General features: G+C 56.9%; 7 protein-coding genes across 8 annotated transcripts; 5 read left to right on the top strand and 2 right to left on the bottom strand.

Annotated features, from left to right (window-relative positions):
- Nucleotides 1–705: 705 nt before the first annotated feature.
- SDRG_14200 (hypothetical protein) lies at nucleotides 706–1,905 on the top strand. The gene is made up of 2 exons (XM_008620311.1): nucleotides 706–1,012; nucleotides 1,062–1,905. The coding sequence occupies exons 1-2, from the start codon at nucleotides 988–990 to the stop codon at nucleotides 1,784–1,786; spliced, it is 750 nt and encodes a 249-aa protein (XP_008618533.1). The 5' UTR covers nucleotides 706–987; the 3' UTR covers nucleotides 1,787–1,905.
- Nucleotides 1,906–6,395: 4,490 nt separating this feature from the next.
- On the top strand, nucleotides 6,396–8,544 carry SDRG_14201 (hypothetical protein). Its single transcript, XM_008620312.1, has one exon. It carries the CDS (start codon nucleotides 6,460–6,462, stop codon nucleotides 8,479–8,481), a length of 2,022 nt encoding a protein of 673 aa, XP_008618534.1. The 5' UTR covers nucleotides 6,396–6,459; the 3' UTR covers nucleotides 8,482–8,544.
- A 595-nt stretch (nucleotides 8,545–9,139) lies between these two features.
- On the bottom strand, nucleotides 9,140–9,613 carry SDRG_14202 (hypothetical protein; the record flags this gene model as incomplete). The annotated part of the gene is made up of 1 exon (XM_008620313.1): nucleotides 9,140–9,613. The coding sequence occupies one exon, from the start codon at nucleotides 9,611–9,613 to the stop codon at nucleotides 9,140–9,142; it is 474 nt and encodes a 157-aa protein (XP_008618535.1).
- Nucleotides 9,614–9,890: 277 nt separating this feature from the next.
- SDRG_14203 (hypothetical protein) lies at nucleotides 9,891–10,388 on the top strand (the record flags this gene model as incomplete). The annotated part of the gene is made up of 1 exon (XM_008620314.1): nucleotides 9,891–10,388. The coding sequence occupies exon 1, from the start codon at nucleotides 9,915–9,917 to the stop codon at nucleotides 10,386–10,388; it is 474 nt and encodes a 157-aa protein (XP_008618536.1). The 5' UTR covers nucleotides 9,891–9,914.
- Nucleotides 10,389–10,653: 265 nt separating this feature from the next.
- Nucleotides 10,654–12,481, bottom strand: SDRG_14204 (D-lactate dehydrogenase (cytochrome)). The gene is made up of 6 exons (XM_008620315.1): nucleotides 12,219–12,481; nucleotides 11,947–12,162; nucleotides 11,734–11,897; nucleotides 11,605–11,682; nucleotides 11,112–11,553; nucleotides 10,654–11,062 (listed from the first exon to the last, which is right to left on the bottom strand). Exons 1-6 carry the CDS (start codon nucleotides 12,384–12,386, stop codon nucleotides 10,685–10,687), a joined length of 1,446 nt encoding a protein of 481 aa, XP_008618537.1. The 5' UTR covers nucleotides 12,387–12,481; the 3' UTR covers nucleotides 10,654–10,684.
- Nucleotides 12,482–13,123: 642 nt separating this feature from the next.
- SDRG_14205 lies at nucleotides 13,124–19,956 on the top strand. 2 transcript variants are annotated; one of them, XM_008620316.1, is made up of 24 exons: nucleotides 13,124–13,197; nucleotides 13,246–13,274; nucleotides 13,315–13,617; nucleotides 13,665–13,820; nucleotides 13,884–13,950; nucleotides 13,993–14,221; nucleotides 14,266–14,671; nucleotides 14,720–15,202; nucleotides 15,257–15,520; nucleotides 15,566–15,854; nucleotides 15,919–16,379; nucleotides 16,442–16,674; nucleotides 16,730–17,248; nucleotides 17,296–17,542; nucleotides 17,590–18,088; nucleotides 18,133–18,189; nucleotides 18,282–18,491; nucleotides 18,545–18,845; nucleotides 18,893–19,017; nucleotides 19,068–19,184; nucleotides 19,231–19,364; nucleotides 19,412–19,471; nucleotides 19,516–19,713; nucleotides 19,764–19,956. In XM_008620316.1, the coding sequence occupies exons 1-24, from the start codon at nucleotides 13,152–13,154 to the stop codon at nucleotides 19,842–19,844; spliced, it is 5,514 nt and encodes a 1,837-aa protein (XP_008618538.1). In that variant the 5' UTR covers nucleotides 13,124–13,151; the 3' UTR covers nucleotides 19,845–19,956. The 2 variants fall into 2 exon arrangements, with proteins under 2 accessions (XP_008618538.1, XP_008618539.1); XM_008620317.1 differs by having other exon boundaries at nucleotides 13,124–13,617.
- Nucleotides 19,957–20,066: 110 nt separating this feature from the next.
- On the top strand, nucleotides 20,067–21,704 carry SDRG_14206 (hypothetical protein; the record flags this gene model as incomplete). The annotated part of the gene is made up of 2 exons (XM_008620318.1): nucleotides 20,067–20,749; nucleotides 20,822–21,704. 2 exons carry the CDS (start codon nucleotides 20,067–20,069, stop codon nucleotides 21,702–21,704), a joined length of 1,566 nt encoding a protein of 521 aa, XP_008618540.1.
- Nucleotides 21,705–22,376: the final 672 nt, after the last annotated feature.

Here is a 22,376-nt window from a genome sequence, read left to right on the forward strand (position 1 = left end):
TATATTGCGTCATCGGTGGAGCTCTGTAGCGAGAGCAATCGCCGTTGCCCGCGGCATCCGTATAACAAAATCCGGATATTGCCGAGCTTCAGGTTGATTCGCATGGCAATCAGCAGATTCAGCGACCCATCATGACCGAGGACCGAGGTTGGGCCAAGCTGCACACAAGTAAGTGGCCAAGCTACACGGCTGCTGAAGCCCAACGCGATCACTGTCATTAGGGATGTCAATGATCAACACCGGTGCACTGGGTAGCGTTGCGGACGGGAAGCGTCGTGCAGCCGAGGTTGGGGCGATGTCGAGGCCGCTAGGTAGCAAAAACTGCAAACGTACTCTGTTAACGCGCGCCTTCCCAAGGTGCCATTCAAAGCTACCAGCCGCATGTGCTGCATGTGTGCTTGCCTTTCATGGCTATACTGTATGCACTGTCGACCAGGCTCGCACCTCTGCTGCTGAGTCGAGCGTAGTTGATACCGGTATGATGCTGCTACGCACGATCGCAACGGGACAGGCAATCGCATCTGCGTATTCTATTCTTTGCATGCTGGGTACAAGGCGCTTGCCGTGCGACCTCCGTCGCTGTCCAGCACAGCATTTGGGTCGACAGCAATAAACGCAAACGCGTTAAACGTAAAACCCACCTATCCTTGCGGTAAACGCGGCAAACGTGGGCGTCGTCATAAAAACGTTGCGTCTTGTATTGTCTTGTGGCAGCCTCTTTGCTGCTCCATCGAACGATCGCGCCTGCGTCATCGTTCATGGACCTAGGTGAATGGCTTTGCCACATCGGCCCGGCGAATCAAACGCATCTCTCGGCTCTGTACGTTAGTCACGACAACCCGGCACCTGGAACAGGCCGCTCGTGAGCCACACCTCACACCGATGACTACAGGTTAAGAGTTGCATCCAATACTACGTCGAGCTCGCTTTTAGCTCCGAGACAAGGAGGTTTACTCTGGCATTGATCTGCGCGAGCCGACGTCAGATATGGATTTCGACATGGATCAACACGGTACATACTCTGGCGACGTCCATCCTCGTCAGTGAGACGCACTTCTTAGTCGCTGACAACACCAACGACACGCTCGCCTCCGTGTGCGTGGCCGCCCGCTGCATCACTGAAGACACCATACTCTGCGACCGCGACACCGAGATCTGCCCCTCTTGCCTCTACGCGCTTCCTAACTCGGACATTATTGTCTGCGCCAACACAACCACCGACGGCGTTTGCGAACGAGGCACTCGATGCTCCCCAGTGCCGACACCGACGACGCGGCTGTTAACGACGGCACCGGCGCCGGTGCCACAAGCTGACGACATCGTATTGTCCACCGAGGCTGTCATTGGCCTCATCGCCGCCATCGTTGTCCTCGTTCTCGCCGTTGGCTGCCTCCTCGTGTACCGACGCCGACACAAGACTGCGTCTCCGACAACGGATGCGCACCGGGAGCCGTCCGTGCACATGTCGCCGTGCCCGTGCTCCGCATACCATGCGAGCCCGGCGTACGACCCTCCCCGCGCGGCCACGGCCACGCAATTTGAAAGCAGCAATACGTCGTCGATTGCGTCGTCTGGTTCGCATCGGCCCGGTGGGGGCCCCTACTACGCCAACGCGAGCCCGGCGCGCTGCAATGACGACATGATCCATCTCCAGTCGCGGGCCGTCGTATACCCCGCCCCGTACGGCCCACAGCGCTATTTCGACGGTAGTGGGGCCTTAAGTGACGCACAAAGCGCCTTTGACGATGTCGTGATGCTTCGGGCGCAACCATGCCAGCGACGATGACACCCTCCATCTCAATTGGCTAAACCGACTGTAGTCAACAAGAGAAGCGTCAGCTTCAGAATCTTTTGTTCAGTGTTACAGCTTTAGTGAGCACTATTGTCGTTGTAATTCAATCGCGGGCGCCTCGTGGTCAATGCCTTCGACCCCTCCAGACCGGAGGCACCATTGGCGTGATGGTCGGGGTACGTGGCAGCCTGACACACATCCGATGCCATGCGATCCGCCAATGAGAGGCGAGTCTGAAACAGTTGCATGTCACGAATGATATGCGGCACCGCAAACCATAGGAGAACCGCCGTATTGTGGTCGCGGTGATCCTAGGGCCCAAGACTATCGTACCTGGTAGAGCCTGCCATCGATCAAGTGGTGCCATCGATGACGCTTCGCCGCGGCGCGTCCAGAAGTTTTCGCCGTTTGCGTGTCGTCGCTATCGGCGACATTCAAGGGTCAACTAGGGTGAGCCCATTTATCGTTCGGAGTTTGTGGCTGATTTGTCTTTGGTTTGGTGCAAGGTCAGTTATCTTATATACCTTCTCTTGGATACGTTGCGATCAGATTTATTGCGGACTGCCTGCGTGGCCTAAGACCACGCAGCGTCTGAAGCCATGTGTGGCCATTTTTTGCCTTGGCGCATTGAGTCATAACCAATGTAGCAATGAGATGTGCAGGTTGTTGTACTCGTTGCTTAGATATGCCAGGCGAGTGGTGCAAGGGTCAGTCTATGGACTCCTGTTGTGTGCCGTAGACGTCCCGCCACCACGATCATTCGGCAAGGCCGAGATGGCAGGCAACGTAGCTTTATATGGCGACACGGACTTGAGTGGCCCCATTGAATCATCTCCACATATTACAGTGACGTATTGTTTTGTCTCTATGAGGCACTAACTAAAAGAAATCACTATGCAATGGTGTGCGTTCTCGTGGCACAGTGCCACTCAGCAGCTACCTGTGCGTATTGGCGTGAACTCTCTATCTATCTATCTATCTATCTATCTATCTATCTATCTATCTATATCGCACCACTGCCAAGGTGCGATCAGCAGTCGAATTCGAAAAGCCTCCGTTTCAATCGACTGCAGCAAGCGTTTCTGTAGACACCGGTTGCAATTCATGTCGATAAGCGAGTTGGTGGCGTCCATTTGGAGTTGTTTGGGACGACGGACCATTTCGAGAAGAGCAGCTTTACTGCATCATCCATTTAATTTTAGCACGATGTGTACCGGGTAGACTCGGGTCGGTCATTCCCAGTTACAGCATAGCACACCGCCCGCGTTGGTACGCAGAATGAAAGACGAAGCATTGTGACGTCGTGTATTGTGCTGTGTGCCGAAGAGACACAGATCTAGGGTTCCTGTTCGTAGGCACACCTGCCATGTGCGATCCCGCCAAGAGTGTTGCCCTGGTGCGATTCCTACTATATAGCTTTAGTTGTGAGATCTTCTTTCGGCCAACTCGTTACTCGGGCACCGTAGTTGAGATGAATGCTGGTGCTAACGTTAGTGTCTACTTTTGGTTGTTGGCGCATTTTGTTGCCTTCATCAAATAAAGTAGAAAAGTGATGCAATGAAGTGGTGCGTCGAGATTCAAACCCAACATGCGTCGCGGAGAAGCGGGTGTTCAGACAAAGGGCGGAGACAGCGATGCAGTAGATCTAAATGCTTGTGATAACGCCAAGCTGATGTTGCAAGGCCGTTGAGTAGGGCTCTCGGGTAGATATGAATAGGGCTCTCGCGCAAACGAAATGCACACATGTACACAGGAGAGGCGGCCCATGCATCACCGCGACAGAAGGAGCAGCGCCACGACACGGCAGGTGGTGTATGCAGAGCGAGACCGGAAGCAGCGAATTCCAAAATGAGCTGGCCGTGCCCACAGAAAATTGAAGAGTGTTCGTCCAGCCAATCACATGCTGGATCGCAAAGAGAGATCCACCACCTCAGTCATGGCTAGAAGCATTATACTCGAAGATGCACGAATCGATCGTCTCTGAGGACGCATTGTTGGGAAAAATATGCCAAGTATGGGCAATCAGAGGCAAAAGCAAGCATCGCATCATTATAACTCTCATTTATTAACTCAAAAGACAACGTCACCGCGAAGGAGAGCAAGATTCATCATCCGTTTCGGCTAAAACCACGCAGCTCGAGAAGGATGTGCTCCGAATAGACCTCTAAAAACGCATGTAGGTACCTCTCACACATCATAAATACGGATAAAGCAAGGCCCAAATGGGCAGAGTGACGCGGTTGCGTTTTTATGAGCCCAAACTGGCGACACGACTCGAGTCCAGGGCGTGGCAATATTGATTTCACTATGACCCATCGACGGCCACGTATCCGCTAATGTCCGGAAAACAACATGCCAAGGAGAACACCCACAGGAAGCGTTACGGAGACGATACGGAGGCGCATGCAAGGGCGCTGCGCGCAAGATAGCTGGCCGTACCGAGAACGGTGGCTCGCTTCGCTCGCAAGATCGCAGGCGATTGGTGGGGCGCGTTTTCCTAATCAGTCCGACCTTGGCCCGCCGAGGAGGGGGGCAGCCGAAATCGGCATTCACTTAAAAGATAAGAGAGATAAGAGAGATCACGCGGTACACGTTCATATATATATATAAATGTTTTTCCTGGGTCTCTCGTTTCCAGCCTACGGCTAGTGCCGTTTCCAAGAAGTGGAAGAGGTTTTCCGCGCAAGGCCGAGCGTTCTAGAAGACCAAGATTTGGAAGCACACACACGTTACAAGATCCAGGCGCTGAGTAAGCGAGCTCGAGCCATCCACGAATATATAGTAAATTTATCAGTTAAAGGCTAACCCGCCTCGCCCACCATGGCGAGCACCAACACGGTTGTTGCCCAAGTAGCCCGGTCTTGCTAGATGAATGAGATGGCTCCTCCTTGCGTATTTGTGATGTCAATGGCCAATTGATTTCAGCCATCAAGCACAGTGCACTCTGCGTCAAGGGTTTGCCTCGTGGCCAAGTGCAAAAGGCGTTGGACAAATCCTGAGTATGTCGAATGCACTAGGACTATAGAATTGATGCTGTTGCTGATCTTATACATATACTGCTCATGGCGGTTGACCCATGCGTGAGGTGATTGGGCGGCTGCGATGCAGCCTTGTCGTCGTCGGCGTCGAGGGAAGGTGGAAAACCACAGAAGCTGCAGAAACGCAGGGTTTCGTGGTGTCAAAGGCACCATATTACATTTTTTGAATGACTTTTTAACCTTCCAAAGCTTTGGACGTAAATTCTTTTTCTTCGGACAAGAGGAAAACATGTTCGTGTGCGTGGTTTGGCCGTACCATCGCGAGTGGAATGACGTACAGCGAAAATACTACTAGTAATACAAAACGAGTGCGATGGGTGTGTCCACTTCGCTAACATTAGCTACCACACTGTGCCATGGCACTGTGCGGGGCAGCTTGTTGGGCGTGAAGCGTCGTTCAACATCGATGGCAGAGCTTAAACTGAGTCTTGTCGTGTGTAATCCCATTACCAAGTTATCAGTTTCAGTTGGGACAACGACCATTTAAACTTTGTATGCTAGCAAAGACGTTCATCAGAGCATCCCCGACATGTCACCCACCAGATGGTCCGTCTCAAGGACGGTTTTTTCATAATCTGATAACGTGCAAGCCGCAAGAAAAGGGCCTCCATCGCATTCTCCCGCGTGGTCCCAATAACTTGCACAACACAAGACAAAAGCTAATCAGCAACAGGACGCACGCATAATTATGGCCGCGAAGTGAGTCTAATTTCACGGGAGACCATTTGACAAATGAGTTTGCACGATTGAAGCGACTACGTTCTGATAGCTGTTCTGATCCCCATAATGCACCCAGTACATTTTTCGGTGTGGGGCTAGAAAGGGCACACGACACACATGGTGTTTCCAGAATCTGAGTGGCCATCCAATGAAGGTATTATCAGACGACCGTTTCTGTGTGAGCACAATTCCAACCGTGCCTAATCCAAGGCGGTTTCGTTTCTTGATCAGAAAGACCTCTCGCAACTGAGAAACTTGGTCGCAGGTTTACCACTCGAAATGCCATTTATAATCTGAAAATGGTGGGAGCCTTGAGGCGGGGCTAGCGGCCGTCTCAACGCAGCCAATATGTATCGTCGACCTCTACCCGACGTCACCTGCGTCACAGCGCAGCCTGCCGGAGCTGCACTAGAATAAGCTTGAATCTAACGTCGCCCGGTCTCAACGACGACCTATCCTTCGTTTCGTGGGTGTGAAACCTACCCAATCAATCGCGGCTCTTGACGGCGCGTCGATTGTTTGGCGATTCGACATCAAAACGCGTGCTAAGCGCGTGCCTATCGGGGCGTCGCGTGTCAGCACCTGGGTGGAAACGCAGTGATCGAGCAATCGAGCCGCTCCATGCACTTGAATCTTGGCTTGAACCGATCCCCTTGGCGTGCACGCTGGTGTGGCGCCGTCCGTCCTTCTGCGCTCGCACAGTTGTCGTACCTAACTACCCGTTGAACCCACGTGCTTGTGCAAACGTCGAGCTCTTGAAACCCTGCCATCTGTCTGACTAGAGTTGGTCATGATTTCTGAGTTGGGTGCCATCTGTTTTCACCTTGCGCAGTAACAACCTTGTCGTTGCCGGCGCCGCGCTCGACACTCGACTCATTCTCGCTTTTGCCAGCTACTACTACTAGTACTATGGTCAAGATCATCGTTACCCTCGGCGCTTTGGCGGCAACCGCGCTCGCAGGCTCGGTCACCGACTTCCCCAAGGAGGTCGCTGACCTCATGGACCCGACGGTCGACCCGTGCACGGACTTTTATAAGTACGCGTGCGGTGGCTGGATCAAGAGCGCCGTCATTCCTGCGGACCGCTCGACGACCGACACGTCGTTCAGTGTCATTGCGGCCAAGAACGACGTCGTGATCAAGCAGATCCTCGCGGCCGGCCACCCCAAGCTCTCCGAGTACTACAACTCGTGCAAGGACGAAGCGTCGCTGACGGCTCTCGGTGTGACGCCGATCGCTGACGACCTCAAGGCGATTCGCTCGGCCAACTCGACGACCGAGATCCTCCACACGGTCGCCAAGCTCAGTAAGAAGAACGTGCCGGCGTTCACGCAGCCCGCTGTGTACCCCGACAAGATGGATGCGACGACCAACGTGCTCTATTCGTTCCAGGCGCCGCTTACGTTTGAAGAGATCGACTACTACACGGACGCGAGCATCTGGGGCTTCCTTCAGCCGCTCTTCGAGCAGTACATTGTGTCGCTCTTCACGCTCGGCGGCGGCAAGTCGGCGGGTGACGCCAAGGCCGCGGCCAAGGTCATCATGGACTTTGAGCGCCAGTTTGCCGGTGTCCAGCTCTCCAAGCTCGAGGCCATGGAGGCCGTCACGGCCAACTACAACGCCATGAGCTACGCCGAGGCGGCGACCAAGTACCCGCTTACGGTCGGCATCCAGCTCGAGGAGTACGGCTTCAACATCCACAACGGCTGCCTCGACACGAGCAACAAGATCATCTTGCAGGACCTCGGTTTCTTTGACCGCGTCGAGAAGCTCGTGGCCGGTCTCTCGCTCACGGACCTCCAGACGATCGCCGAGTACAAGCTCCTCAACACGTTCTCGACGTCGCTCACGCCGGCCCTCGCGACCGCCAACTGGAACCTCTTTGGCAAAGTCATCAACGGCCAGAAGGCCGAGCCGACGCGCGAGGCCCGCTGCTCGGCGGACGTGCAGACGGCGCTCGGTGAGATCGTCGGTGACCACTACGTCAAGGCTATGTTCGACGCGACGGCTGCCAAGCGCGCCGACGAAATGGTGCTGGCCCTCGAAGCCTCGTACAAGATCGGCATCCAGAACGCGACGTGGCTTGACGACGAGACGCGCAAGAACGGTATCACGAAGCTCTCCAAGTTTGTGCACTTGATCGGGGCGCCTGAGAACCCGCAGATGTACCCTGGCATCTCGCTCGACGCCAAGGACTATGTCGGCAACCGCAACAAGATCAACACGTTCGACACGGAGGCCAACCTCAAGATGATTGGCACGCCGGTCGACCGCAAGAAGTGGAGCTCGCCCGCGTCCGAAGTCAACGCGTGGTACAGCCCCCGCCTTAACTCGATCACGTTCCCGGCCGCGATCCTCCAGACGCCCTTCTTCTCGGGCAAGTCGGACCCGGCGCAGAACTTTGGCGCGATCGGCATGGTCATTGGCCACGAGATCACGCACGGTTTCGACAACTCGGGCCGCAACTTTGACGGCGACGGCAACCTCAAGCCGTGGTGGACCGACGAGACCGCGCTCAAGTTCAACGAGAAGGCCAAGTGCATCGCTGACCAGTACAGCGGCTTTGTGGCCAAGAGTGAAGTGACGGGCCAGACCCTCGGCAAGGTCAACGGCCGCCTGACGCTCGGCGAGACGATCGCGGACAACGGTGGCCTCAAGACGGCCTTCCGCGCGTACCAGACGTACACGCAGACCAACCCGTCCGCGTTCACCAAGGAGGTCGGCGACAAGGTCTTCTTCCTCTCGTTCGCGCAGGGCTGGTGCTCCAAGAACACGGACGCGTACATTCAGCGTATGCTCAAGGATGTCCACCCGCCGGGTAACTTCCGCATCTACGGCGCCGTCCAGAACAACGACGCGTTCGCCGCGGCGTTCAACTGCCCTGTCAATTCGGCCATGAACCCGACCAAGAAGTGCTACCTCTGGGAGTAAGCGATTGGACCTTTGTGTATCTAACTTCACTAAAAAGTATTGTCAGCATTTCGTTATATCCAACCGTGCCTGTCCACCGCCCCGGTCGGGGAACCTTCAAATTTGGGTTGAGATAGGTGACGTGGCAGGCCGCTGCAGAGTGTTCGTTCGTGCAACGTCGACGCCGGGCTTCGTGAGCAGGACGAGCTCGGTCATCGCTGGTGATGTGGCTGGAAGCGCTGCTTGTAGCAACTTCAACGTCCACTGCTCCGGAACGAAGAGCGCAATCGATTGCGCAATTTGCGCCGGGGTCGGGACATTAGAATTGGGCAATCAATTGGTCCAATCCAAACAAGCGATTTGATTAGCTGGCATTTACCGTTTAACTCCTTTCCTAACCGAATACACGATATATTGGTTAGCAGGACCGGTATTTATCGGTATTTTGCGGGACTACTTTCGAAGGCAAGTCTGGTGCAGTCTGGTGGTGCGCCGGCAGCCGTCTGTTTCATTATGAACCATCATGTCCAATTGTCAACAGTAAATCTTACACTACCTGTACCATTTGTGCTGTTCCTACATGGAAACTGTCTTTCCGATGGGAAATAGTACATTTGTTGCTATTCAATTTCTTATCGGCTTATAGTACACGTAGTGTTACAATGTAAGCTTGGGCTCACTAGCGGAAGTACTGGTTCGAACCGAGCCCGCCATAGCTGGCTCCAGCGCCGTAACCCTGGCCTTCACCGTACGTGTTGCCGCCATCGTACCCTTGTCCTTCACCGTACGTGTTGCCACCGCCGTTCGTGTTGCCGACACCGTAGCCGCGGTTGTAGCGCTGGCCGTAGCTGGCACCGCCCTTGCCGCCGCCGTACGTGTTGCCGATGCCATAGCCTGCACCATAGCTGGCAGCGCCGCCATAGCCGCGGCCGCCCAAACCACCGCCGCCATAGTTGGACGCGCCGTAGCCCTGGCCGTAACCCTGGCCATACCCGCCACGCAAGCCGTACTTGTTGCCGCCACCACCGTTGTAGCTCATCTGGGGGCTGTATTCGCTGGCTTCCTGGCCGTACCCATCTTGAACATCGACCGAAGCAGTCGCCATAGCGCTCAAGACCATCGTCGCGAGCATCGTGCGGAGGAGGGAGTTCATCGTTGTCTTGGGAAGTCGGAGAAGGCAAAAGGCAAAGTGAGGATGTGATGCAAACGCGCCCACAACAGCGGAAAACACAGAAAGAGCATGAAAACCACGAAAAAGAACAAGCGCGCGAAAACACAAGCCCAAAATAGACAAACCGACCCCAAACACAAGCCTAAAGAAAATACAAGACCCGCAGCCAACACCCAGGACCGGCAAAAAGGGTCATAAACCGCACCTCACCTCACCAGACCTCCCCAAGTCTGCATCACATCCTCACTTTGCCTTTTGCCCTCTCCGACTTCCCAAGACAACGATGAACTCCCTCCTCCGCACGATGCTCGCGACGATGGTCTTGAGCGCCATGACGACTGCTTCGGTCGATGTTCAAGATGGGTACGGCCAAGAAGCCAGCGAATACAGCCCCCAGACGAGCTACAACGGTGGTGGCGGCAACAAGTACGGCTTGCGTGGCGGGTATGGCCAGGGTTACGGCCAGGGCTACGGCGCGTCCAACTATGGCGGCGGTGGTTTGGGCGGCCGCGGCTATGGCGGCGCTGCCAGCTATGGTGCAGGCTATGGCATCGGCAACACGTACGGCGGCGGCAAGGGCGGTGCCAGCTACGGCCAGCGCTACAACCGCGGCTACGGTGTCGGCAACACGAACGGCGGTGGCAACACGTACGGTGAAGGACAAGGGTACGATGGCGGCAACACGTACGGTGAAGGCCAGGGTTACGGCGCTGGAGCCAGCTATGGCGGGCTCGGTTCGAACCAGTACTTCCGCTAGTGAGCCCAAGCTTACATTGCAACACTACGTGTACTATAAGCCGATAAGAAAACTAGGATGCTACCACGAGCATTGAAATTCGAGACGGTTGAGGCCGATTCAGAGATATGAAACCGACTGCCACTTTGCACTTTAGGCGCGACCGCACAAGATCGCTATCTTAAACTTCCTAGTCTCGCCTTGCTTTGGAAAAGATACCGGTAGCAATGTGGTGTGGACGAGAGCCGCTTACTAACTGCTAGTAGGTTGGGCACAAAACCTTCCGTCGAGTTGCAACAAAAAATACTATTTTCTACTTAGAACAGCTTGCTCGGGTTGAGAATGTTGTGCGGGTCGAGCGCGTGCTTGATGGTCTGCATCACATCGACGCTGTCGCCGTGCTCCATGCGGAGGTACTTAATCTTGCCCGACCCAATGCCGTGCTCACCCGTGCACGTGCCTTCGGCCGCCAGCGCCCGCTCGACCAATCGGTCGCTGAACTCGCGCACCTTGGGTTCGTCTTCGTGCAAGAAGGGCAGCATGACGTGGAAGTTGCCGTCGCCAACGTGGCCGACGATCGTGCCAACGAGCCCCGAGGCCTCCAAGTCGGCCTGCGTGTCGCCAATCACCTGCGTGAGGTTGCTCAGCGGCACACACACATCGGTCGAGAGCGCGCGACTGCCCGGCACCAAGTTCTAGCATTGCATATGAGACCTGCAACAAGAAACGAAGAAGGGTGTGTACCATGGTGGCATACCACGCCGAGTGGCGGGCCTTGAGGAGCTCCTTGCGGTCTTCTTCGGTCTCGGCCCAGCTCATGCGCTGCACTGAGTAGTCTTCCGCGAGCGCTTGGACCGTGCCCGTGTGGTGCGCAATTTCTTCCGGCGTCCCGTTGAGCTCAATCACGAGGCACGGCGACACAATGTTGTTGAGTTTCGAGTACTTGTTGGTGGCCTCGATCGCCTTGTGGTCCATGAGCTCCATGCGCGAGACCGGAATGCCCATCTGCATGATGACGGTGCACGTGTCGACCGCGTCTTGGATCGTCGGGAAGCTGCAGACCGCAATCTTGTGCGCTTCCGGGACACCCTGGAGGCGCAGCTCGACTTCGGTTACGACCGCCAGCGTGCCTTCCGAGCCGATCAAGAGGCGTGTGAGGTCATAGCCCGCCGACGACTTGCGCGCCCTAGCGAAAACAGCGCGTCAGTATCGACACGCAATGCATTGAGCGTTGTACTTGGAGCCGGTGCGGATGATGCGGCCGTCGGCCATGACTGCCGTGAGCCCGAGGACGTTCGACTTCATGTTGCCGTAGCTAATATACGAAGGTAAGCGATGCGACTACGACACGAGTTGCTCTTCGTACCGGACGGTCGTCGTGCCCGACGCGTTCGTGGCGACCATGCCACCGAGGGTCGCATCGGCACCAGGGTCCACGGGGAAGAATAGGCCCGTCGCGCGAAGCTCCGACTCGAGCTGGAGGCGCGTGACGCCGCACTGGACGCGGCAGCTCATGTTCTCTTGCTCGACCTGCAGACGTCTCGCGTTAGCTCCACCAAGTGATGCGTGATGTGCGTACCGAGAGAATCGACTTCATGTTGGTCAAATCGAGCGCAATACCGCCGTGGAGCGCCGAGATGTGGCCTTCGAGCGACGAGCCAGCGCCAAACGGAATGATCGGCGTCTTGGTCGCCGAGCAGAGCTTGAGGATCGTCGAGACCTCCTCGGTGCTGTCGGCGTAAACGACAACGTCGGGCGGGCACGGCGCGTGGTACGACTCGTCCGTACCGTGGTGCTATACATGACAAGAGGCAGCGTGAGGCGGCGCGCGTGGGCGAGCATATAGCGTACCTCGCGCACCGAGGCAGCGGTCGAGACGCGGTCGCCAAAGAGCTCCTTCAGCGTGGCGAGCGTCTCGGCCGACACGGCGCGGTGCTCGTACGGGCCGCCCTCGGCCGAGAAGCAGCGGCGCGCGACCGAAGAGCGCTTGGAGATGGCGGCAAGAGACCGGGCCAGCATCGTCGTCCGTCGAGTTGCGAGCGAAATGCAAAATACCTCAAAGGGCAATCTCGCGACGCCATCCGGATATCCAGTACCGGATGGATTTTACATAGAGACGCAAGTGGCACATCCTGCTCGCACCCAAACGACTGTCCGGCACCATGGTCGGACGAAGGTGTCGGATCAGGTGGGGCTGCCTCTTGAGGAAGGTCGCGTCGAGTCTCGTATGCCTGCGGGGAGCAAGCCCGAGCTACCTCGTTGGCGACGCAGGAAGCAACAAATAAGCCTACAAGAACTTATTGTTTCCTATATTCGTTCGCAGCCGACCGTCCAACGGGGACACAATTCCGTGGAAACGTTGTTCGTGTAGCGCTCCCATACGTCAAGGTCGGACGCCTTCATTTGCGATCGACGCAGCGACATGGGGTGGTCATTCTGCCACTTTTTTGCATTGGGTGACCGTAAAATCAAGAAATTTGCGGTTTTTCGCAGATTCGATCGAGAAGGTTCGTGCGGCGCCACTTCGTTTGGCTACTCCGACGTCGGTTGGCGCGCTTCTTGCAGGTGTCGTGGATTGGTAGTAAAAGTATGTGGTTTCTGACTGCGCAGGAGCTTTGAGGTTCGTCTTCGCCCATCCGGTTTCGGAAGCTCAAGGTCGGACTTGACCCTCTGCAAAGCATGCTTCATCAGCCAATCCGAGCGCGCCTCGTCGAACGAATATAGCCAATCAAGTTCGAGCACACCCGATCTTTCGGGAAACGCCGCCATTTGCGCTGGTCTGCGATGTACTCGCGCAACCCGAGCCTGTTCTTCTCAGACCTTCCGGCGGGTGCGTCTCTACGCGCTAAGATCTGTGTGGCATATGCTGACTGTGCAGGCCTCACGTCGGCTCAAGACAACGACGTCGTATGTACCCAATTCATTGGTATCTCTACAGTGTAGGTAGGGGGAGCGCGACGCGACACCGCATGCGCTACCGTCGTCCAAGCTGCGTATTGCCAAGCTCATCAAAGCGCAGCAAGGCCCGTGGAAGCGGCCAGAGCGGCTTGAGCACGACGATGCTCCACCGCCGTCGTTTCCAACCCTTGCTGAGCTCGCAGCGCGGAAGAAGCAACCGCCGAGCATCGAGACACACACGTTGGCCGCCAAGCGCAGAGTGTACGGCCTCGGTCCCAAGCTAGCGCTCAAGTATGGCAAAGCGCCCTTGGCAGCAATCAAATCAGAGAAGGACGACCTCGAGCACCTCCGCGTACACGACGCTCCGCATTCGCTATGGCTCACGCGGGAAATGGCTAGAGTTCCATGCATCGCGTGGGCAAGAATCTCCCGATCCAGTTTTTGAAGGCGTCCAAACACACGGACTTTGCGAAGCGCATGGCCACCGAGACCGTTGTCCGCATCGTCTCGGCCAACTTTGAGCTCGCACGGCGCCGCGCCTTTGGCATGTGGCAGGTTCTCTTATCAATGCGATAGTACCGTGGACGCATTCGTAGTCTCAACGCTACTAACTCGTAGACATTTACAGACGCCCACCGCACCCGCGAGCATGCGTTCAAGCGCCATCGTCTCGAGCAACTTGCAGGTTTCACGCGGGCGCATTGCATGTCACCAACGATACCAATAGGTCTGGCGCGCATTTTGTTCTTGTTGCAGACAAACGTCGAGCGCCGCTCTCGATACATTCTAACCGCTTGGGCGACCGAAGCCAAAGCGCGGACGCGTGCCATTCATACCTTTCACGCGATTCGAATTCAGTGTGCGTGGCGGCAAGCCATGGCGCGGCGGCTGCGCCACCGTCTCTACTGTGCCCATTTGGCAGCCTGCCAGCGACACAGCGCTATTCACTCGCAGCGGTAATACCTATTGCTACCGTCGACAGCCGCAAACCGCTGCCTAGATTGGTGCGAGGATTCCTCGCGCGGCGCGAGTTTCGTCGCCGTCAAGTCGCCAAACAAGAGTCCATGGCAGCCTTGCAAATCCAGCGTGCTTACCACAACCAAGTCCTCTACCGCGCGTATCGACGCCAAAAACAGAGTCGCGCGGGTGCGCTGCTGCAGCGCGTGTACCGCGGCCATCGTGGCCGCGTTATCGCGCTTGGTCGTCGTGCTGCGCTCGCCCAGTGTGCCACCAGCTATGTTGTCGAGCAGCTGCTTCCGACCGCCGGCGCCAACGCATGCCGACGCATCGTGAGTGCCCACTGCATCCAGCGCTGTGTGCGGCACGCGACTGCACGCTCCAACTACACCTGTGCCTACCCGAAGCTGCATGCGCGCCGCCGGTACTTTCCCACATTTCGCATCCAGGTACCCTATATTGTCCATGGTATATGGGCATTTCTTTTATTCAACTAGCGCACGTGGCACGTCTTTCGGTCCACACAGCTTGCGACAGTCGTGCGCCGTCTCGTGCAGGGTCTCTGGGCGGTGCAAGGACGGCTATCTTGCAAGTTCGCCTACCGAGATGCCCGGCGCGTCGAACGAGCGCAACGCCGCGCGGCGATCGCGATCCAACGCATGTGCCGTGGCCACCTCGCCCGACGGCGCGTGCAGCCGCTCATTGACGCCCGGCTCAATGCGCTCGTCCAGTCGCTTCCACCGGGCTTTGTCGTCTCGCCGACCATACTGCGCGGCCGGGGGACGCAAGCGATGGCGCAGCTCGAGCAACAAGTGCAGAAATGGCGCGGGCGGAATGCGGTGACGCTTCAGCGTGTCTACCGCGGCCACGTGGGCCGTCACGTGGCCAAGCGCGTACGAATTGCGTGGTGCCACCTCCTTAGCGTGCTCAACTGCCCCGTCCACGCGTTTCTTCGACGTCAGCTCGGTCGTCGCGTCCGGGTATGTCCCTACACCGCTCGTGTCATTTAGAGACTTGTAAATGGTGGTGGCTAGGCCCGCTGGGCGCGCAAGCGACACGCGCGTTTTAACAAAGCCTTTTTAGCGTGGAAGGGCATTGCCCGCGCGCTCCAGCACGTCCACTTGCTACGGTCGTCGGCGCGGCTTCGGCAACTCGCCAACTGGCATTTTGAAAAAGTGCTGCGCAAGAAAACACTGCGGCGGTGGCAGATTGGGCTTGTGCGGCAGCGCGAAATGCGCTTCAAGAAGCGCGTTGCGCAGTCCCACGCGTCGCTCTCGCGACAGACCAAAGCCTTCCAGGTGTGTTGAGAACTCGATACGTCGAGAATTGACGCACGTGGGTAGCGCTTGTACGACCACGGACTTGCGGCCATTGTTCACGAAAGGGTCTCGATGCTGCAGTACAAGGTGATGTTTGTGCGCGCGTGGCGCCTCCATACGATTCAAATGCGCCACATACGGGCCATGGAGGCGCGGTACCACGCTCGGCTATCGACCGCCATGCTGGACCAGTGGCGCACAGTGTACATCTGGGATCATCTGGTGCAAGGCCTTGCGCGACGGCAGCGCGAGGCGTCGTCGCAACGCTCGCATCTGCGCGCCCTGCTCACGTACGTCGCTCGGCAACAGGCAGGTATGTTGCATTTTAGTACGCGTACGAGTATGCGAGGACACTATGCACATGACATGTTGTCTAGTTGCGGCGCAATGGCGCCGACGCGGGCAGCAGCGTGGCCTTTCGAAATGGGTTACGGCGCGGGCGTGGACGCTATTGACCAACGACCAAGTCGCGCGGGCCCATCGATTTCGCGCGCGCCACATTGTGCGTCGGTGGCGGCAGCTCCGCAGCGTTCAAGAGACCGCTATGGCGCTCCGCACCAAGGTCCATGCGTTTGCCACTGTCCACGGACAGCGGCGCGCGCTCGTCAACTGGCTCGTGTACACAGACGAAGCCCGCGCGTACCACGTTTTGTATACAAAAGCGCAGAGTCTCTTCAAGCGCACGCACGTTGCGAAAGCCTTTGCCGAGTGGTTTCAGCTCTGGGCCGAGACCGCCGGCGAGCGTCGCATCTACTTTGCAAAGCTTGTGCAGCGTCTCTGGCGCGGCAAGCTCAGTCGGCGCCGCTTTACGCAAGCCCGCGCTTTAGAGGACTACAAGGTACAACACACGATCCAAGCATCAAGATATCAAGATCTTATTGTATGTAACTTGCTCACTAGGTGGCGCGGCGCATCGAGCTCGGCACTGACATTCCGCAGTTGGAACCAGACGCGATCCAGGCGCTGGTGACTCCGGCATTGCGCAGCAAGGAGTGGGTGCTACTTCTCGCCTACTTGCCGTGGACAGCACCGTCGCCGCGCATGTACAATGCATTTGCGACGGTCGCGACTTCGTACTATAAGAACAAACGTATTGCGTTTGGCTGCGTCGACGCCACGCAGCGGGACGCGTCGTACGTTGCAGTATTGTTTCAATGTATCGAGTCACCCGATACGTCACGTGTCTAGAAAAAGCATTGCATCCAAGTACCAGCTCGAGGACGCGATGCTACCGCGGCTGCTTGTGTTTTGGCAAGGGCGTGGACCCGACACGCCGGCGCAGCGCGATCCTGCGCGGCGTATCACGCGCCGATTTACCGCCGTCCAACTGCACTACCCGCACCCGCTCTTGCAGACACAGGAGCTCCACGCATGGGTACGACGTCTCTTGTCCACTAGCCGCGAATGCACAGCGATTGATCTCCAAGCCGATTGGCGCCGGTTCCTCGTGCGGCTTCGGCGCTACTACCGGCGTCAAATCTGCCGCCGCGACGCGATCGTCCGCGTCGTACTCTGGTTTGTTCAGCGTCGGCGGGCGCGCCGGCGCCGGAACGCCACCAAGCTCCAGCGTTGGTACCGTCGGCGAAAAGAGCAAATCGCTGCGTATGCGCGCGTCGTGGCGTCCATGGCCGCGTACCGCAGGCCGATCGTGGCGTTTCAGCGCACCCTTCGGCGGCATTATTGCCGACGCCAGTTTCGTCGCGCCATGTACAGTATTGTCATTTCATAGTTGTCGACGATCGATTTGGTGCTAGGGATGAAAAACATGCCACCGTTGATAAGTACCCCCACGCGCCGCTGTGCTTGACGTGCGAGTGCGCGGTTGGCGTGCTCAAGTGCATCGACTGCAACGAGCCGTACTGCGATGCATGCTTTGGCGTGTACCACAGCAGCGGCCATCGCGCCAGCCATCGAAGTAAACTGATCGACTTTATCGCGATGCACGCCAACGACCCAATGTGTGCCGACTGCCTTGTCGACCGGCCGCAGCGAGTCTGCAAGGTGCATTGATACCTTTGGTCTAGATCAAGAGGCGTAATGTGATGTAGAGCTGTAAAAAAGGTCTGTGCGGACAGTGCCACAACAAGACGCACACTATCGCGTCGGGTGCGCAGACGCATGTGTACACGCGGGCGCGTGTGCTCTTGAAGACATTCGAGCGCGCCCACAAGACGACCGCCAAGACGAGTGCGGTGATGCACCGCAAACTTGAGAAAAAGCGAGCAACGTTGCTTCTGACCGAGACAGCCCACGAGATTATGCTCTCGCAACACTGGATGTCGTTCACTCAAAGAGAGGCGGCGCGTGTTGCGACCGAGGCGGCGACCAAAAAAGAAGCCGACCGCGCGGCTGCACTGGCGTATGCGATGGCGCAGTTGGAACAGCCTGTGCTCGACGCGTTCGAAATCTACGACCCGGACCACGGAGGCTACGTCGGGGCCGGGGAGCTCGCTATGCTTTTGCGCAACGAGCTCTGCATTCCGCTGACCAAGAAGCAGCTTGCCATGGGCATGCGCGCCATCGACCAAGACGGCAACGGCCGATTCGGTACAGTTGCGTGTTCCTATTATTTGACAAGCTTGTCTTTATAGAGTGGCGCGAAATTTGCGCTTGGCTGGCGGAAATCGCGGTCGACCACAAGCTCGACGGTACGCCAACTTGGTTTTTCGTGTTTATTTGTCTTTTATTCATTTTTATTCATGAGTTATTCGCGTTTTCATCCCAAATTGCGGCTTTTTAGGTCGTCTCGATGCGCTTCGACGCAAGAAGCTTCACGTACAAAAAGACTATCGCAATCTGCAACGAAAAATCCGAAAGTGGAAGACTTCGGTCTTTCCGGCGCGCAAAAAGCGCATCCGCACGGTGCCCGGGTTTCCCGACGTACCGCAATTGCACCCTCTCGACGACTTTCAAAGCAAAAAGGCCGTCTTCTATCGCTTTCTTAGCGCGGGTAGAGCAACATGAACTCGGCCAAAGCCTGCCCACGAGTATTGTCTTGTGTAGAATTCGGCATGAAGTGGATCCTCCAAGACGTCCACGAGATCGACTTGGCCAATCAAATGGCGGTGTTTGCGTCAACGTTTGTGTTGCGCTGGAACCGCGGACAACTGAATTTCGAGTACTACTACGACGGCGTGACGTTCGAACATGACAATACCATTTGGAAGCAAGTGTGGCAAGAAACGGACCGCAAGTACACGTTTACCAATGTGGCCGATGGCAGCGAGCATTTCGCCGATCCGCGCAAAGTTGAAATGCTCTTTGCTCAAGCACGCGAAGCGTTCGGGGAGGTCGATACGGACGGGTACGCGTGCTTGATTATTCCATTAGTATATTAGACGATCTGGGTAGATCCGGCCAAATTGACGTGCTCGAGCTCTACCATTTACTCAACCACAACCTCTGTGAGCCCGTGACGATGGATCAAGCGCGTACGATCATGGAGAGCATTGATAAAGACGCAAGTGGCGCCATTGGTACCGTATTTTTGAGGCTCCTGACGATATAATTGGTGCCGGTGTCCTAGATTTCAACGAGTTTTACACTTGGTACGCCTCGGAAAACAGCCAGCAATGCCCCAAATCGATGCAGCACCGCGGGCTCCGAACCGCGCTTCGCACGCGACGGCATGCCAAGCGCATCGGTACACGCTTCTGTGCTCGTTTCTGTGTGCAAAACAAGCTGTGTAGTCACGACCAGCTACAAGAAAGGGCTCGCGACAAGCAAGTCGGTTGTTCAATCCGTCCAGAACCGGATCGAAGCGCAGCGTCTCGCCAAAGCATGCGAGGGCGCCGACCCCGAAATGGTCGAGCTCCTCATTGAGGTTCGCAAGACATGATTGGATTGTAGTTTTACTATCTTTGCGACTAGGGATTTGACAAACCCATGGTTCATAAAGCGCTCATGCTGGCTCAAAACGACGTCAACAAGGTGGTCGTTGTTTGCGCAGGATGGAAGCGACATCGTCACATTAGGCGCGGACGTGGCTCCGGCAGCGCAAGGAGGAGGCCGAGCTCGACGCCAAGCAGCGAAAAGAAGCGCGCCAGAAGCGACGCAATGCCCAACTGCGGGGGCTGCATGCAGCCCATTCGACGGCCAAAGAGGGGCTCGTTGGTATCGCCAAGGCCATAAAATTGCTCATTTTTGGTGACAAACCCAACCACGACGACGAGGTGCAACCGTGTCCATACGTTGGCATACGAAACACACGGGTCGTCTCTAGGTGGCGATGATTCTGCGCGACTTGCAACTCGACGTCAACCGCGCGGAAGGCATCGTGCGAGACACGATCGAAAACAGTTAGCGCCCTTTCTCAGCGCCCAAGGCTAGGGTATGGGGCTATTGTATAGGTCGTCAAACGAGGACATAGTTGTTGGCGCCATAATCCATGGGTTTCGACTGGAGTTTGGTCAGGTCGCTTTTGCAATCAGATGCCAAACAATAGCCCAAATGGCCCAAATGTCGTTGCCATGACAACCCAACGACCGCCATCAAAACGGATTGCTCGGTCATTTCGACTTGAGCCATGTGGACGAGCATTGCCGATGTGCAACCGGTGATCCTGGCCTTTGCGGAGCCGCTGACACAGTACCTCAACGGCGCACTCGACGCCGAATTGGACTTCCGCGCCGCCAACCGCGAAGCTACCGTGGCGCGCATCTGGGCCGACGCCTTTCGCAACGATTGGCCCGGCCAACTCGAGCGTCTCCCACAATGGTCTTGCCTGGACAAGGCCACCTATGCTTGCATCCGGTCCAAGGCCATGTACAGCAACGTGATGGCGTACGCTACTAGCCCCAACCACTGGTGCATCGTGGGTCAGCATCAATACTGCAATACGAACTGTGCACTTCCGGCCCACCCGAGCTGGACACCCGACATTGAACTCAGCGAGGCCGATGCAGCCCCGATGGAGAACCTGTGGCTCGACGTCCTCGCGCCATTCCTCGAGTGTCCGATCGCGCTCGCGCATGCTGCGATCATTGGCGGGCATCTGCAGCTCCTCCGCTACCTCATCGGCGAGAAAAGCGTCGTTGTCGCTGACTTTGGCTACATCCACGAGTACGGCTGCAGCCGTCCGGCAATGGACATTGCCGCCGAGTACGGTCATCTCGAGGTCCTCAAGCTGCTCCACGACGGCGGTGCACTATTGTGCACGACGGCAGCCATGGACAAGGCCGCTCTCAATGGACATTTCCACGTCGTCCAGTGACTTCAGCAGCACCGCACCGAAGGCTGCTCCCCCCACGTCCTCGATCAAGTCATCAAGAATGGACACAGAGACATTGTGCGTTTTCTGCAAAAGCACTGCAACGCGTCGTTCTCGCCGGACGTGTTTGAAATGGCCGCCGCCTACAACGACCTGGACCTCATCCAGGAATTGCATTACGTGTGGCACGCGCCATGCACGACAGCCGCCCTGGACGCCGCCGCCGCCCACAGCAGCGTGACGATCGTCGATTTTTTACATCGAAACAGAACGGAAGGCTGCACGGCGCTGGCCATGGACAGCGCTGCATTCCGCGGGGCGCTTGACGTTGTCCGATACCTCCACGAACACCGAGACGAAGGATGCACGACCCTCGCGCTGGACGCGGCCGCCCGTTGCGGGCATCTACCCGTCGTTCAGTTTCTCACCGAGCACCGCACCGAGGGTGGCACGGTGCACGCGATGGACCGAGCGGCGCACCGAGCGGCGCACCGCGGCTTTGACGCCGTCGTGCGCTACCTCCACGAACACCGAGACGAAGGCTGCACGACGCGCGCGGTGGACTGGGCCGCCGCCGCAGGTCATCTCTCCATTGTACGCTTCCTCCTTGAGCATCGATCGGAAGGCGGTACGTACCGAGGCATTTACTGGGCGGCCGCGCGCCGTGATCGCGACTACCCCGCTATTTTGGCTTTGTTGTTGCTGCACGACACGACCAAGATGCATTCTGCCGCCGCCGTTGAGCACGCATTGCGAATCGGCGACCGCAGGACCTTTAATGCCCTTCTCGCCGCGGGTTGCAACGGCGCGAGCGATGTCAACGTCGACGCCATCACTTGGCGACTGCTGAGTCGCGCCGACGCGCTCTATGACGACCCTACCACGGGTGAATATGGCAACACCGACAGAGACGAGCACAAAGAGAATTTCCAGTTTCACATAAACAGATTCTGAGGTTTATCAATAAATCTCTTCTGCATTGGTGCTGAATAGGCTTCAATGACATAACACTCGGGTCGCAAGTACGACGGCGACGGCAACCTCAAGACGTAGTGGCCAACTGCACTTAAAAAAGTCGTCAAAGTTCAACGAAAAGGTCCAGTACATCGCTGATCAGTACTAGTACAGCCGCTTTGTGGCCAAGAGTGAAGTGACTGGCAAGATACTTACAAAGGTCATTAACCGCCTGACGCTCAGCGAGTCGATCGCGGACACTGAGTGTTGCCGAATGGTTCTCTCATCGACCTTGTTATTTACACGGAAACAAACATATGCAATCGACATCTCTATTGATTCGACGAATTACAGTAAATAGTATGTAGACATCTATTTGCGCAACAGACTTCGTAATCATGTTGAATGTTTTACGTAGTAATATCTAGACGTCTATTGGCGCGACTTTTCCTGGAACGTGTTGATGCGGTTGTCGCTCATGAGCCGGATCGGGTTGCGGTGCGAGTTCCAGCTCGACTCGTTGACGTTGTCGCGGATCGGGCTGCCGCGGTTCTCCTTGCTCCAGTGCACGTGCGGGCAGCTCGTCAAGTAGCGCACTGATGCACCGCCAGCAAGCGCGCACGCGCCGACGATGACGCCGATGACGGGCCACGCAGCCGTGTCACGGAGCCA

Source organism: Saprolegnia diclina, assembly GCF_000281045.1.
Source record: "Saprolegnia diclina VS20 unplaced genomic scaffold supercont1.68, whole genome shotgun sequence".
Lineage (NCBI taxonomy): Eukaryota > Oomycota > Saprolegniomycetes > Saprolegniales > Saprolegniaceae > Saprolegnia > Saprolegnia diclina.

Bases quoted from the DNA above. Each gene is read 5' to 3' on its own strand.
- SDRG_14200 (XM_008620311.1), top strand. From the start codon at position 988: ATGGATTTCGACATGGATCAACACG. The intron at 1,013-1,061 runs GTACATACTCTG...CGCACTTCTTAG, and splicing joins TTTCGACATGGATCAACACG to TCGCTGACAACACCAACGAC.
- SDRG_14201 (XM_008620312.1), top strand. From the start codon at position 6,460: ATGGTCAAGATCATCGTTACCCTCGGCGCTTTGGCGGCAACCGCGCTC.
- SDRG_14204 (XM_008620315.1), bottom strand. From the start codon at position 12,386: ATGCTGGCCCGGTCTCTTGCCGCCATCTCCAAGCGCTCTTCGGTCGCG. The intron at 11,898-11,946 runs GTACGCACATCA...AGACGTCTGCAG, and splicing joins ACATGAAGTCGATTCTCTCG to GTCGAGCAAGAGAACATGAG. The intron at 11,063-11,111 runs GTACACACCCTT...ATGCAATGCTAG, and splicing joins CGGCGTGGTATGCCACCATG to AACTTGGTGCCGGGCAGTCG.
- SDRG_14205 (XM_008620316.1), top strand. From the start codon at position 13,152: ATGTACTCGCGCAACCCGAGCCTGTTCTTCTCAGACCTTCCGGCGG. The intron at 13,198-13,245 runs GTGCGTCTCTAC...CTGACTGTGCAG, and splicing joins CTTCTCAGACCTTCCGGCGG to GCCTCACGTCGGCTCAAGAC. The intron at 17,249-17,295 runs GTACAGTATTGT...ATTTGGTGCTAG, and splicing joins CGCCAGTTTCGTCGCGCCAT to GGATGAAAAACATGCCACCG.